The 15,894-nt window shown below is 38.3% G+C and overlaps 2 protein-coding genes across 3 annotated transcripts; both read right to left on the bottom strand.

Annotated features, from left to right (window-relative positions):
- Positions 1 to 366: 366 nt before the first annotated feature.
- Positions 367 to 9,901, bottom strand: LOC133743073 (pre-mRNA-splicing factor ATP-dependent RNA helicase DEAH1-like). Its single transcript, XM_062170816.1, has 28 exons — positions 9,665 to 9,901; positions 9,443 to 9,547; positions 9,183 to 9,313; positions 8,885 to 9,079; positions 8,728 to 8,799; positions 8,310 to 8,396; positions 8,007 to 8,040; positions 7,808 to 7,862; positions 6,776 to 6,835; positions 6,510 to 6,581; positions 5,905 to 5,968; positions 5,675 to 5,754; positions 5,479 to 5,543; positions 5,323 to 5,377; positions 5,101 to 5,158; positions 4,952 to 5,017; positions 4,772 to 4,840; positions 4,458 to 4,547; positions 3,949 to 4,035; positions 3,655 to 3,770; positions 3,513 to 3,579; positions 2,098 to 3,138; positions 1,795 to 1,857; positions 1,494 to 1,614; positions 1,311 to 1,411; positions 1,006 to 1,068; positions 845 to 917; positions 367 to 737 (listed from the first exon to the last, which is right to left on the bottom strand). Exons 2-28 carry the CDS (start codon positions 9,540 to 9,542, stop codon positions 694 to 696), a joined length of 3,129 nt encoding a protein of 1,042 aa, XP_062026800.1. The 5' UTR covers positions 9,543 to 9,547; positions 9,665 to 9,901; the 3' UTR covers positions 367 to 693.
- Positions 9,902 to 12,671: 2,770 nt separating this feature from the next.
- LOC133744129 (UDP-glucose 6-dehydrogenase 4) lies at positions 12,672 to 14,784 on the bottom strand. 2 transcript variants are annotated; one of them, XM_062172268.1, is made up of 2 exons: positions 14,627 to 14,784; positions 12,672 to 14,294 (listed from the first exon to the last, which is right to left on the bottom strand). In XM_062172268.1, the coding sequence occupies exon 2, from the start codon at positions 14,279 to 14,281 to the stop codon at positions 12,839 to 12,841; it is 1,443 nt and encodes a 480-aa protein (XP_062028252.1). In that variant the 5' UTR covers positions 14,282 to 14,294; positions 14,627 to 14,784; the 3' UTR covers positions 12,672 to 12,838. The 2 variants fall into 2 exon arrangements, with proteins under 2 accessions (XP_062028252.1, XP_062028253.1); XM_062172269.1 differs by lacking the exon at positions 14,627 to 14,784 and adding an exon at positions 14,390 to 14,598.
- Positions 14,785 to 15,894: the final 1,110 nt, after the last annotated feature.

Raw genomic sequence — 15,894 nt, 5'->3', positions numbered from 1 at the left:
TTAAGATTCTAGATTTTTACAAATCTCTAGGCAGTAACTCGATTATGACGAGTCCAATATGGGCGGTCACTATGTATTATATGCCCCTCTCTATTATTTAATGGATCAACACCTACTTTGATTTAACAAAAAAAAAAACAAACAAAGAAAGAAGAAGTGAGAATTTAAGTCCATGGGCTAAACACCATGTCCTTGGATTAGGATTCAGGGTTCAGGAACTCAAGGTTTTAGACTCGAGTCAAAGGTCGCAATTGGAGATTCGACAGAGTCCGAGTTTCGGGCCAAACTGATAATTCAAACCAAGGCCAGTTCAAAAGGAGCACTTGACAAAAAGCAAGGCTATATACCATCTTGAAAACACAAGTAAAACTGAACAGCTTTAGGTTGAAAATCACTGTACAATAGCCGAGCTCAATTTCATTCCAAGAACAGTACCCCCTGCTAGTCGAGGATTAATAAAGTATTTAGCAGTCCTTGAGTGTGTACATATGATATGGTAACGACCCTATCTCGAACTAAACCCTACTCTAAAAGTGATGAACTCAGATTCTTTTGCAAAATCCCCAAGTCTTAAGGGTGACAACTCTACTTAATTATGTAGTTCATGTATACATAAACGTATTTGCAGGCTTCTTTCGCTCTACCATACCGATCCACAATTCCTATATACAATTTTTGTCGTAAGTTCCAATCCTATGATGCGCGCCCTTCTCCACGAGGCATTTTCTTTGACACCGCTGCAATTTATAAATAGCATTTCAGCATTTCACACAATCAAATGATACAAGGAATTCATAATATAAAAATCAAAGTAGTTATAGGATTCATAGAGAAGAAATCATACAATCTTCAACATCCTTTAGCTGGTAATAATGCGGAGCTATTTCCACCAACCACTCTGGCTTCAGTTCCGTTACCTGCAATATAATTTCAAGGCTTTAGCCATAATGCAGATAACATGCAAGAAAGACCAATGCAAAATAGAAAGTACAACGGAACAGATACCTGTCTCATATATTCCTTGGTTGTAAGCACCAACTCATGGTATATAACCCATCTTGGAAGCACCTGAACAACCAAAAAGTAAATAATCAGGCGATGATCCAAGTACTAAACATGACTGCATTTTTGTAATCGGTATTGTGTACATGTGCACACAAGCACACTAATTCTATGGTGTCAGGCTTGCATATAAATCCATATTCAATACATAGCACGAGTGCATGACTGAGATCAATTTATATCATGATCCAAAAAGACTAAAGACTCATATGGGAAGTAGAAACCAGGACAATGCTATTATCCCTTACCTGAGAAAGCCCTGAGCTGGGGTGTATGTGGACAGTCTGCGGATGTTTGACTGTTCTATAAGATCCACTCTTTTGCAGTCTTGCGGAATGAGGGAAAAAGCCTAAAAGAAATAACAGACATTACATTTCAGATAATGGATAAAAGTTTAAATTAAAGTATGGCTAACAGTAACAGTAAATTACCAGATGTAATGGCCTTCTTTATAACTTCAAAATCAGGATTTGAGACCTGCTCAATCTCGACCCTCTCCAAGAGTCCCTCGAGCTGGTCTCTAATATCTCTAGCGCGCTTCATACTCCTGACCTGTTTTATTGTAAGAGCACTGTTAATCAAGAGTCCATATGTGGCACGTATCAATTGATATAGTCAGTGCAGCATATTGACCAATATCTAACAAGGAAACAACTATCTAAAAATAGCACCCATGTATTAATGAAAAGGTCAAGATTACCAGAATGAGCAACTTTGGAATATCATATGTACCTGTATATAATTCTCGTAACACCATTGTGTTGAGAAATTGGTCTCTTTCCATGAATTAAAAACCTGAAAAAAAAAGAAAAAAAAAGAAAGGAAAAAAAACCTGGGTCATTGACCATTCTAAATAGGTGAGACATTATTTAAGAAGTTGAGTACAGTTTTTAATGAGAACCATAATGACTGTATCCAATTCATCAAACAACTTAAAATATAAAGGTTTACCATTTGCCCATACCCAAAATCCCAAAATCATGACATGTTCACTAAGAGCATAAAATTTATTTAAAAAATGAAATAGAACCAAACCTTGAGCAATGCGATGTGATCTCCCACATTCCCAGTGTGAAAATTCAACCGTGCATTGTCAGCATGGACTTGTTTGTCCTTTGGACGGTAAAATATTGAATTACCAATGGAAAGCATGGAAGCAATGGAAATGATCTCATCTGAACACTTGTACTTATCAGAAGCAACTATCATCTTAGATAGCATAGGATCAAGAGGAAACTCGGCCATCCGTCTACCAACTTTAGTCAACTCACCCACTTTATTTAATGCACTTAGTGCAAATAACAGTTCCAAGGCTTTCAGTAATGCCTCTGATGGTGGCGGGTCCATAAAATCAAAATGTAATAGGTCATGGATACCAAGGCTTTTCAGCATGAGCACAACATTTGCAAGGTTAGTCCTCTGAATTTCTGGTACCGTGTTATCTTCTAACTCAGTTTGGTAATTGAACATAGTATATAGCCGGTAGCACTTTCCAGGACCCGTTCTCCCAGATCGACCTGCCCTCTGATTGGCTGATGCCTTTGAGATGGGAGCGACCAGCAACGACTCCATCCCAGTCCTTGGATTATATGACTTCATCTTGCAAAACCCTGGGTCAATAACATATTTGATCCCATCAATAGTTAGTGAAGTTTCAGCTATATTTGTCGCAAGGACAACTTTCCTTGCCCCTTCAGGTGTGGGCTCAAAAATTTTGGATTGTAGCTCAGTAGGTAGGTTTGCATATATGGGACAAATAATAAGCTCGGCAATTTTTGTCCCTAAGCCCCTTGTTCTGTGCTTCAATATTTCTTCCGCTGTTTCAATTTCTTCTTGACCTGTCAGGAACACTAATATATCTCCAGATGCTTCTGTCACATGGATTTGCAGTGCAGTAACAATTGCTGCATCCAAGTAATCAGCTTCTGGTGCTTTAGTGTAATTTATTTCAACAGGATAACGCCTCCCCGGAATTTTGAAAATTGGAGCAGAATCAAAATAATCACTGAACTTCTCAGCATCAAGTGTTGCACTTGAGATAAGTAATTTAAGATCAGGTCGAAATCGAGCAATATCCTAATGCAAAAGGCACTGACCATCAGATAATCAGAGACACAGAATATATTTATCAGTTTATAAAGTGCTTCGATACGAACATTAGAGGGTAGGTCCAGTGAGTTTTATAATTAGCAATTTCCAGAAGGAAACCATAAGATGAATTTTCCAAATATATGCTTGAAGTTTCCATGAAGAAGAAGCAAACCCTTTAATTGATATTTAAGCAGCCGAAAAGGCTAAATATGTGATCAAGATCAATAAACCAGTTCTCGTCCATCCCCCACGAAAAGTGCATGAATGCCACTTTTCATATTTTGGGAATGCTGATTGGTCCCTCAATATTCTCTATGAAATAACTTGTAAAGAGGAAAGAGTTACTGCTTAGTGCTTACCTTTACTAATCCAAATAGAATATCAGTTGAAAGTGTTCTCTCATGGGCCTCATCCACCATAACCACACTGAAAATTGCAGACACAAAATTAACCAATGCAAACAATCCAAGTATCCACCATAAATGTGACAGACTGACTTACCTGTAGCCTGCCAGATCTGGTTCACCAAGGAATTCTCGCAACAACATCCCATCTGTCATATATTTCAAAACCGTCTTTTCCGATGTGCAATCCTCGAAACGAATGGAATAACCTACCTGCATATGGCATGAAAAGAACCCACTATCTTTAGGTGCATTTCTCAATACAGAAAACAAACCGGATAAACATGAATTAGTCATACCATGAGAACTGAAAATAAGAGAGATGCATGCATTACTGTTTTCTTATCATAGGTTATTAACTTCTTAGCATAATGAGCCTCAAAGATCATACCTCATGCCCAAGTTTCACACCCATTTCTTGAGAAACCCTTGCAGCAACACTCATAGCAGCAACTCGTCGTGGCTGTGTGCACCCAATCTGTAAGAAAAGAGAAACAGATTATAACCCAAACTACCCTCAGAAAGTTTTAATATTTTAATCACAAGTCCACAAAATTTTAAAATGCCTAGGTTGTATCCGTAAGAAAAACTTTATACGTCGCAACATACTAAAACTTTCAGCTACTTTGAAAGTTAATAGATCAGTACACTTTCCGGCACTATGATCAAGATACTTGTACAACGTTGCATAATAAAAAACAAAAATCAAAAGTCTTCCTTTTATTAGCAACACGATAAAATAGATTGGGCAAAAAGTGTATGACAAAGGACTATCCATTCAACTGTCTATTTCAACTATATTTTCATCTGAAAGCAAAATGTTCACAATAAGAAGACACCAAAAACACTGACAGATTTCCATCACATAGAGGGAAAAAATGTAAAAGACAAAGCTTACACCTTTCCACGTTTTGTGTATCCGGCCTCGTGAAGATACTGGGGTATTTGCGTAGTTTTCCCAGAACCGGTTTCACCAACAATAACAAGAACCTACAAAGACACGAGCCGAGGGCATATCATAGAATAAACAATGTTTAAAAGACACTTTTGTTAACAATGATAATGATAGTTAAATGCCACGGACTGAGATGGTTAACAGACACTACGAATGTAATGTACATATTTGGTGCAAGATATATCACTAACTGCAGCGTGCTTAAAGAAACTCATTCCTAGTCAAAGACATAAATTTGTAACAGAAAATCTAATGGTACCTGATGGTTATCAACAGCTTTGAGCAACTCATCACGATAGGAGTATATGGGTAATGTTTTTCTGTCCTCCTGTACGAGTGAAACATGCAAAACGGTCATAACAAAAGAATGAAACATCTAGGCAAAGAGCCAAAAATAGAGAGTAAAGAAACAGATAAATAAAAGGAATTGGTTCGCAACCTGGAGCTTCTCCAACTCTGATTTCGCTCTCGACTCAAGTAAATCCGCCGGTTGCCCATCCTCAAACTGCATTGAGAAAAATAGAGAAAATGAGATTCGTCTACCAGATAAAGGTGTGAAGTCACAATTGATAATGTCCGTAGATATACCTGGTCACCATCCATTACTGATGCCTTGATGAAATCAATCTGGTCCTCAAATACATATCTAAACATAAAAAAAGATCAGTTATAAAACTTAGAATACACATGCACAAACAATCAGAGAAAAAGCTATTAGAAAGTCTCTGCAGTTATTTCAGCTCACTTATTAATAGATGCAACTACAGATGGTGCATTTCAAGTAAGAGGAAGAAGAAATTGTACACTTACTGATACTCATCAGATCGCTTTTTATTTTTTGAACCATACTGCAGTGTTGCCTTTCCTGCAAGATGATGACCACAGAATTAAAAAATTCTGAATCTGTCTAAAAGTTTTGTGAGCAGATGCACAAAAGAATATGCAAAAACTGCACATAGAACTTACCAATTTGGTGATCCTCCCAAGCTTCCTGTTCTGCAAATGGATTCATTTTATCCCCAGCCAGGTCCCTACAAAAAACAATATGTAAAAAAAGGTTAAACAAGACAGAACAAGATCTTTCAGTTATTGATTCATATAAGACAGTGTAGTATATGAGGGGGAACATTGCAGTAATTGTGAACATATACTAAATAAACACCTGTAGCGTTGCATGGCCACAGAAAATCTCTTCTCCTGATTGACACCCCCCTCCACATCATAGGCATCAGGAATCCTGTACTGTTGTCGAAAAAGAATGAAGGGTATAGCACATGATTAGATGATAACAATTGATACGTAAGGAGAACAACTGGACTCACAAGTCACAAGATATGCCAATGCATTTTAACCACTCATTCACTCCGATACATATCAAAAACTTATCATTACCTCATTTTGATTCTCGTCCTCAACTGCCCGCTTCGTTACAGCCTCAAGTATTTGCTTCTTGTAACTGCATAAAGATAAAATCTGTGAATTCTTTTTTAACTCGGTTTCTGTCAAGCATTACACAAGAAAATATAATGCAAGTCTCACAACACGTTGTCAGGACATCTAAAATAAATAGTACCTTAGCATTTGAATATTTTAACACATGTCTCACACATAATTAATGTTCAACAACAAGGTAGAGCACAAGCAGTACTCAATTGTGATAGCCGTGAAGAAGGACACAGCCACAATTTTTAATAACAATAAAACAACCATCACCCACAAAAATAATAGACATATAGAGTATAGCTAAATAACTGGTGGCAAAGTAATATGTGAAGTCTGTTCATAGCAAAGTAACCAGTATAAATGCAATTGTATTTTCCCAATATACCAAGTGATATTGTACAGCCTATAAATGTACAACATCAAGATGTTAGCAAACCAATGCTCATTACCCTAATAGCAGTCTGATAATTTTGAAGAGATATCAACTTTTACAGAAGAATTCAAAGAACATAGATGTTATCAGCAAAGCAATTAGAAGGGAACGTTCAATTTACCTTAATTCACGACGTTCCAATTCAGTGAGCTTCACGTGCTCAAATAAGTATTGCTCATCTTCTATTTCATCTCTGCAATACATGCCAAAAATGGAATTTAAGGGGGGAGGAGGAGGAGAGGGGGGGGGGGGGGGGGGGGGGGTGGAGGAAGAAAAGCAAAACTGACCATGCTATTATATGTTTTAAACAATTGAAATACAAGTTTTTTTTTTTTTTTGGCAGGCTTGCTATCTTTTGGTTAGAGCAAAAGGATATCTTTTTCAAACCTGATTTCCTCCAGTTTCTTCTGCTGTCTTTTCTTTAAATATTCTTGTCTTGAAACTAGTCTGCATCAGAGACAATTGAAGACATTAAAATATTATAACCAATTGCTAATTCAACAAATAAAATAAGAACTTTGCTTGGCGTTGCAGGGAACATAGGTATAAAGCTATTTAACCAAAAAAAAAAAAAAAAAAAAAACAAACAAACGTAGGTATTGAATTATAACCAAATGTTTTTCTTTTAAATACCAAAAAGAAAGAGGTACAGATCCTTACAAACAATAAGTGGCTTCAAGATAATAAATACTAAATTTGAAAAACAGAAGTTTAACTGGAAAGTCTGTCTACTTAAACCATCTACAAACAAGACCATTTTATATGTAAATCCCAGAGTCTACGATGCACTTTTTATTGACACGATGTTACCAAAGGCAAAGTGCCACCCCATAAGGAGACTGCCAAAGCACTGATATAAACTCAATTTTTCATCCAAAGTATGCAGGCTGGAGGAGAACTATAAACTAAAGAATTTGTTGCATCGTGCACACAGAAAAGGAAGAACCCTTTTTTCTTTTTTGCTAAATAGAACAGCCAGTTATATAGCAATAACAATACAAAACATCAGACAGAAAAATATTTAATGTAGCTTAACTATTACAAAACAAGTTTTTGAAGTTTTCTAGTTCTTTATTTTTATTTTTATTTTTTTGGTACCCGGAAATCCTCCAAAACAGTTCGTGGACCCAAGATTGAAACTGAGGCCTCATGCTGAGCCCTACAATCTTTAGGAGACAGGACACTCTAGCAAATAGCTGTGGAGGTACTGTCAGGTGGTTTGAACCACAAACCACAAGGGAGCAAACCACGGGCCTGACATTCCTACTAACCCTCCTTGGTAGTACTTGAGGTTTCTATTGCCCATCAAAGGTATACAATTCTACCAGTGAGAATAAAACTCTACCGATAAGAATGACCGAAAAATGATATTGCAGGTCCTGAAAGTAAACCATTCATGACGTATTGATAATGACAAACCTTAAATCTTCAGTTTCATTTCGCTCTGAAGCCTTGTTTCTCCGAATAGCCTCCTCTGTTGTCCAGTAAAATGCATCAGGATTAGGCAATATATATTATAACCATATCCAAATGTAAGAGCGTTGGCACATGTATGTGCAACTGCTTAAGAACTAACTGCGAAATATGAATGTAATTATACTGTCTAAAATTGTAGTACCTTCCTCTTTTTTTGATAACTTTCTCTCTGTTAACTGTCAAAGGAATAAAGGGTCTTAGTAACAAGAAATACAGAAGCAATGTTATGCACAAGCATGTAATTGTTCTTAGTAATAACTAATAAGCAATTACAAGAAGTCATAGCTCAATCTAAAAGTTGCTCAAAAGAATATTTAAATTCCATTTAAGGGATTAGACCCAGCTCAAAATTTTGCATAATGTCAATGAATGATTTGAAGATGCAGCTTTCAATTAACTTCAACTTGCTCGGGACAAACCAAAACTCTTCAGAGCTAAATTTTACCTTTCGTGTAGCTGCTGTGTCCCTCTCCCTTATATTGCGCTCTAATTGCTCCCGCTCTCTTTGATCACGCAATCTTTCTTCTTCGGACTGCATAGATCATAAAAGGAGTGCATGTTACTAGTAAAGAAATAAAAGGAGAAACCTATACCAGAGAAATGAATGTAAAGTTGAACCTCAGTAGATTGAGGCTCAGAAATATACATACATTTTTGTGTGTGAGAGTGTGGCTTAGACATAACAAGAGCTTATGCAGCAACAACAATGTAAACCAACCAATCAGACCACTATGTGAAAGTCTAGACAAGTATTGAGCATTGTATCAATTCATTCAATCTTGTATCCCCAGTTCCATCATAATAACTCTTATTTCGATGGAAAGAGTGAAGAAAATATTATTGACAAAAATACAAGCACAAACCTCTGAACCATCATCTTCATCTGGGGAAGTTCGTCTTTTAACCCGCCTCACTTCTTCCTGGTGTACAATCACCTGCAGCATTGCACCAAGTTAAACCAACAATTACCAAGAGAAACAAAAACAAAATATTATCATTTGAAAAATTAAAAGGTTCAACCTCATCATCTTCATCGTCCTGACTCGAGGCCTTCCTCCTGAACCGTTTCTTATGGGAATCACTTTTCCTGGACTCGGAAACTACTGGAACAGAAGACTTATCACCATCATCATCGTCATCATCTGCATCCAATAGAGCATATGTCTTCTGCTTTCTCACCAGCATTGCAGCCTCCCTCTCTTGTTTCTGATAAACCTAATAATACACAAAAAATCACACGATTTCCTAAATGGACAAAAACAGAGCGAAAAAAACTATTAAATCACTACACTAACTAATTTTCGTATAAAGAACTCACATTCGGTCCGGATGATTTGTGGGGCACTCTGGAGAATATTTCTTCAGCAAATTTACGTGTATCAGACGAGGAGGACCACCCCGAATCTAAAAGCTTCTCCACCACATCAGCTGGAGACTTTGCTTGTTTAGCTACAAACAAAATGAAAAAAAATTCAATTTTATAAAATGCTTCCCCTTAGCTCTAAAACCCTAAGTTCATCATATATAAACTGATAAATGCAAATTCAAACAGTAAGGTAAGAGCAGGATGAAACTAACTTAATCCAATAATGTACTGAACAACAGCCGGCTGAGAATAACCGAGCAATGTCATCAGCTTATCGGAAACCCACGTCTTCAAATTGCTCTCGCTCCCCATTTTCACTGCACTCATCAATTTCAAGTTTTCAGCATAATTATAATTAGAGCAAATAATATTCTGCGTATTGTCGTAAATCGAAATCAAAAATTAAAACCCTAACTTCCATAACCGTAGCTCACCTGAGCGACACAGAAATTTCTAGGGTTTAGTTCCGCTGGGGAAGAGAGAATGGTTTCGTTAACAGAAAGCGGAGGGCGTCGTCGCACGTGAGAAAAACCGGGAATGTGTAGAGAATGCGGTGGCTGGGAGGTTAGTTCCGAGACGGCTGTCACCGGCCGGAGTTGAACAATTCGGCGTCGTTTTGAGAAGAACGGTTACAGCGCCAGCACGGAGAAGAAGAGTGGCGAACTGGCGATGGCTATAGTAGGAAAATAAACTCAAAGAAGTGCGAGTTTTGGGCCTATTTTTTATTGGGCCACTCTATACTTTTTCTAAATTCAAGCCCAATCCACAAGGAGTGCCTATAAACTACGTTATATTTTTCATCGGAAGAGATTCAGAGCACCGAGGAACTTTTAGTTTCATTTTTTCTCTATTTCAAACGACCCGACCGGGCCTTGGGCGAGGGGGACGACGCTGCTGCACCTGGTGGAGTGCAAGGTAAAGCAGAATGTGTACGAGAGCAGATACTGGAAGGAGGAGTAGTGCTTCGACTTGACAGAGGCAGAAGTATTGGACAAGGCTATGGAGCTCGACCACATTGGTGGCCTCTTCGGACGTTTCCTGTGCCTGGTGGTGAGAAGAGCTACGCCATAAAGTTGATCCGAAACCCCGACTACATGTGAGTTGCACTGTCTAGAATTTGTGATTGTACTTTCTTATAGTTTTTTTTTTACATTAATTGCATACTAATATTTGCACAGAAACTCTATTAGATCTTGTTCTCAGTCTACCTAAAGATCAAAAGCCTATATCATATCATATGTGTGCTCAGTATCTGCTACATGTTTTCTGGCGTAAAGAAATTGATTTCGACGGCAAATTTCCTTGGAAACCCCAACCCCCAACTCTAACCCTAGGAAAGCCATTGTTTTGGTAGAGATCATGGTCATCATGGCCGTGGTAGGGTTGAACTATATATGAATGGAAAGTGGGTGGTAAGTGGTGCAAAATCTTCAAATTGGCATTTAGCTCTGTTCATTTAAACCTATGATAAGGACTTTCCACAATATGTTGCATACACCACTTTCTGATGATGATTATGGTGTTTGCTCCATTTAGTGGAGATTGTAATCTTGTTGGTTTGGAACTTTGGAATAAGAACTCATTCATAATAGTTTTTAATCTACAATGTTTGTTGACGACAAGTGGCTAAATGCTCAGATCATAGCGATCTGAAATCAAATTGATGCATCCGTTTAAACGTATCTGTTATAGAATCTTTGTTCTGATTGACAGACTTTTAGTCATGGAAGAATGGTTAATTAGCAGATTGATATGATTGTTATACCACAAAATTGTTTTCCCACTACTACATAATAGTGCGCTCAATTCTCCGATAATTGGTCACAAAAACGCACCGTTTTGAGTATTGAGAGATGAAAAGGTAAATAGAACCCACAAAAGGGGAATCATAAACAGAACCATAACACAGTTCTAACTCTCCTCATTCACGCAGGAGAGCCGAGAGCCTGAGACTCATCTTTTTGGATCAACCAAATGAGCCATGCATTATCAGCTAGGCTGAATAATAGTACTAGTCGTTTCCATCTTTACCCATCTCATCTCCCTCAAGAATATATCTGAGAGCTGTTCTTCATTTCTTGCCTTCTTGTATCACTCCAGTTCCAACCCCAGTAATTAGGTGGATAATGAAGAGGGAGAGCACAGAAAGGGAAAAGAAGTTTTAAACTGTTCCATTATATTAGACAATACTCCATGATGCCATGTAAATATTAACCTTTTTTTTTATTAAACATGTAAATATAACTTCAACCTTATTAGCGATCGCTTTTGTTACTGAACTTCATTTTTAGGATTTAGAGAGCTCATAATACGTACAGATGCATCCGAGCTAACAATTTTACCCTTTTTTTTTTGTGAGAATGAACAATTTCACTAAAATTGAGCATCATTATCATATTTATCATCATCATCTTACCAAAACGAAACCTGTGCCAATTAGAGGACAGAACGGGCTGTGGGCCTAGTTAATTTTATCCGATGGAGTCCAAACCCACTTGAGAGTCCGACCCGCCTGTGCGAAATTCTCTAAAATATCTTGGGTCAACAGTAAACCCAGGAGTGAAAGATAAAGGTCTCACCTTTCCAAAAAAAAAAAAACTATACGTTGTTACAAAGAATTTAACATGAAACTAGTTTTAACATGAAGAGATATACCTAAAATGCAGACCCTCCGGCAGCTTCTTCCTCCTCCGCCTCTGGAAGGAGAGTTCTGGTTTTACAAAAGCCGTTTCTGTCTCGTGAAACGTTACGTTCCGAGTTTGTGTTTTTTATAAGAGTTCTTTATATTTTTGTTATATAGGTCCTATTCACACGGACGGATCTCATCTCCGTAAGAGATATGACAAATTAATCAAGGTTGTAATTGATCGTTTGAATAATATATAACGTCATATTTATTGGGTGATCTCATACTAGATATTTATTGGGGTTATAGGTTTATTGTGGACAACATCCCCATGCCATTAGAGTGTTCAAGAACAATACAAGTGGTAACTGAAAACACAATCACAACCAAATCAGAAGCTAAGTTTGCCCCACCCTCCTCCTCCTCATCTCCGGCATGGCCGGAGAGACTCGGTGGCAGAATGGCTTCAACTGTATATAGTTGTATGATTTGGTTTATTATAAAAATGAATGACGGTATTTTTTTTTTTTTTTTACATAGGACTGATAGGAGGCCGAAAAGACCTAAACACAAAAACAACTAATTATTATTGGCATTCCCAGTTCTTCTAAGCCTAGCTTATCTTTTTTTATTTTTTTGATACAAGAAAAGGAAAACTACAACGAAAAGCCACGAACACAACCCCCGCTCAGCTGATCCAAATGAAAGCTTAGCTTATCAATACCGGCAAGATAAGGCTGAACCGGAAGGTGTTTAGTCTGCTCTAATTATAGAAGCAATTCATATAATTCCTTTACTCAACCAGCATCCAGTACTGAACAGCAATATTTTCCTTATTTTATATAAATTTGAAGCTTGAATGTGAGAAACATGACTACTTATACATATTCAAATGCAAGAACAGAAGCTGAAAATGAAAAATAAAACAAAAATTCAAAGAATAAGAGAGATCTGTGTAGCTTTTTCAAGAGAAAACTCCACCTTATGCCACTGCAGGCATGTCCTTGAGCCATGAGTCCAAAGGCTTTCCAATTGAGTAGACAATGAATCCAATCTTCCTCAGCTCTCCGACATTAACAACATTCCTTCCATCAAACACAAATGCAGGCTTCTGCATGTTGTCGTAAATCTTCTTGTAATCGAGAGTCTTGAACTCATCCCACTCAGTAAGAATGCAGATCCCATGAGCTCCTTTGGTTGCCTCATAAGCATCACACACAACACTGACTTGCTTCATTTCAATCGAGCTAGCTGGCTGCAGATGAATCGGATGGTCCCAATCGAATTTGTTCATCGACAGATCCCTCTGGATCTGCTCCTCAGTTACCTGCAGGTCATATATGCTCAACTGTGCCTTATCTCCCAGCAGACCCTTGCAAACATCAATGGCAGGTGTCTCCCTTGTGTCACCTGTGTCTTTCTTGAATGCAAACCCAAGAATGGCAATCTTCTTGCCTGAAACTGTGTTGAACATGGAAGACACAACTCGGTTAACAAATCGATTCTTCTGGTAGTCATTCACCCTGATCACCTGTTTCCAGTAGTTTGCTACTTCAGGTAGTCCATTGCACTCACAGATATACACCAGGTTGAGAATGTCCTTCTGGAAACAAGACCCTCCAAAACCAACACTAGCATTAAGAAACTTGGGTCCAATTCTGGTGTCTTTCCCCACAGCATGAGCAACCTGTGAGACATCTGCTCCAGTAGCCTCACACAGTGCTGACATAGCATTAACAGAGGAGATCCTCTGCGCCAAGAAGGCATTGGCAGCGAGCTTCGAAAGCTCAGCTGACCATAGATTAGTTGTGATGATTCTGTCCTCAGGTACCCAATTAGCATATACTTCTTTCAATGCCTGGACTGCCTTCTGTCCTCCAGCGGTTTCCCTCCCTCCTATCAGAACTCGGTCGGGTTTGAATAGATCCTCAATTGCTGTCCCCTCGGCAAGAAACTCCGGGTTGGACAGAATCTGGTACTCGATCCCCTTGCTGTTATGAGTCAAAATCTTCTCAATTGCTTCCGCAGTCTTCACTGGAACCGTCGACTTCTCCACCACAATCTTGTTGGACTTGGACACATCTGCTATCATCCTTGCTGCACTCTCCCAGTAGGTCAAGTCAGCAGCCTTGCCAGCTCCCAGGCCTCTAGTCTTCGTCGGTGTATTAACCGAAACGAAGATAATGTCTGCCTCAGCAACATGCTTCTCCACAGCTGTGCTGAAGAACAGGTTCTTCCCCCTGCACTGCTTCACAATCTCCTCAAGCCCCGGCTCGTAAATTGGGAGCTGCTCGCTGTTCCAGGCCGCAATTCTTGACACTGAAATATCAACTACGGCTACTTCAATTGCCGGACACTTGAGGGCAATCACTGCCATGGTTGGTCCACCGACATAGCCAGCTCCAATGCAGCAGATCTTCACCATTGTTTTTAGAAACCTGAAAAGGTAGCAAAATCTGTAAAAGGGGAATGAAAACTTTGCTGTATAACACAACACAATCAAGAAGCAATTTATAACCAAAAATTCAACCACCTAAATTTACGCTAGTCTATAATTTAGAGTCAACCCCATTTGCTTGCTTGCCGTCCCTTTTCCATTAGAAAAAAAGCTGCCTAATTTTGACTAGTAATGCATTTCTACTGGTACTGAAAATGAAAAGATCTGACCCTTTAAATCTGGCACTACCAAACCAAATTGAACGGCAACAACAAAAAGGAACAGAATTCACACCAGAAACAGCTAGTGTTGGCTTTGAACCCAAGTACGTACCTTAAATATCTCCCTGTAACCTTTGGAAGCTTGTAATGCTCAGAATAGAAGAGACACCAGGTACTACAGGAAAAAGCAAAGAGCAGGAGGGTTCTTAAATACCCAAAAGCAAAGTTGCAAGATGTAACACCTGTAACCTTTCACAAACTAAAGCAAAGTCAGGTCTCTATTACAAAAATGGGGCTGGACCGTTCAACACGTTTCCAAGCACCACCATTCAGTAACAAACAAGGGAAAACTTAAGCCGCCCACTTTTAATTTTCTCCCAGTAAAAAAAAAATAAAACCTGAAACCAGACCACGTACGTATCATCCAAAAGTTCAAATTCCAAGAGTACCCAAAACGAGTTTTTGCACAACAACACGGTTTTTTTTATCAATTTTTTCCGACAACAAAAACCCATAGATCATATTCCAGTGGGCAATGGCTGATCAAAGTGAGTAAAAGCTGGACCTCAACGCGTGAAACGCCCATGCCAACTATCATTACAAGAGTGAATAGCAAGTTGGTGTTTATGGGATTGTAACTAATAATCGCCCACGTTTTTTTACCACTATTCCCAGTAAAAACTGGGAAGCTTCAAAGCGCAGAAACAGGTGATTGGTGAGGTGGGGTTCAGAGAATGCATGATTGAGTAAGATGGAAGATATATAGAATTTCGCAATTTTAATCGAAGAAACGGGAGACTTAATAATCACTGATTAGAAAGAAACCAAATCAATGAGATTAACGTGTGCATACCTGAGAAAATGGCCACAAATCAGCACAATGGAAACAAACAAAGTGAAAGCTGTGGCAAAGCGTGAAGTAAACTACAAAAGGATCATATTATATGGAAAAGCAAGAGCCTTTGTTATAGAGGCATCAAATTTATGCAATCACATATTGTTACCCACTTACCCATATGTACCAGATTACTTTCCTTTCCTTATGATTTCATATATGCCAATTAAGTTCGTCAATATTCATTGGACCCCAAATTCTTTGTTTTGGTAAATGTAGTGTAGTGGACCAAAATGAGGGTGGTGGCAACAGAGTGTATACAAAGTACCAGAATGGTCATAAATGTGGTAGTTTTTTGACCTTGGAATGAGTTCCTTGACTGAAATGCAAACCATTAATTATTAGATATGGGGTGCAAATTTGTTTCTGAGTATGTTTATGAGATGTGAGATGTTTTCTGGTATTAATGAATCCTGCATAAAAGGTATTGCATTTGTTTCAGTAAAAACGAAAGCTAATAAAGAATTAGGCCATTTACATAATAA

This window comes from Rosa rugosa, chromosome 4 (assembly GCF_958449725.1).
Source record: "Rosa rugosa chromosome 4, drRosRugo1.1, whole genome shotgun sequence".
NCBI lineage: Eukaryota > Viridiplantae > Streptophyta > Magnoliopsida > Rosales > Rosaceae > Rosa > Rosa rugosa.
The sequence above is the reverse complement of the archived record's forward strand: the minus strand, read 5'-3'. Positions and strand labels throughout refer to the sequence as shown.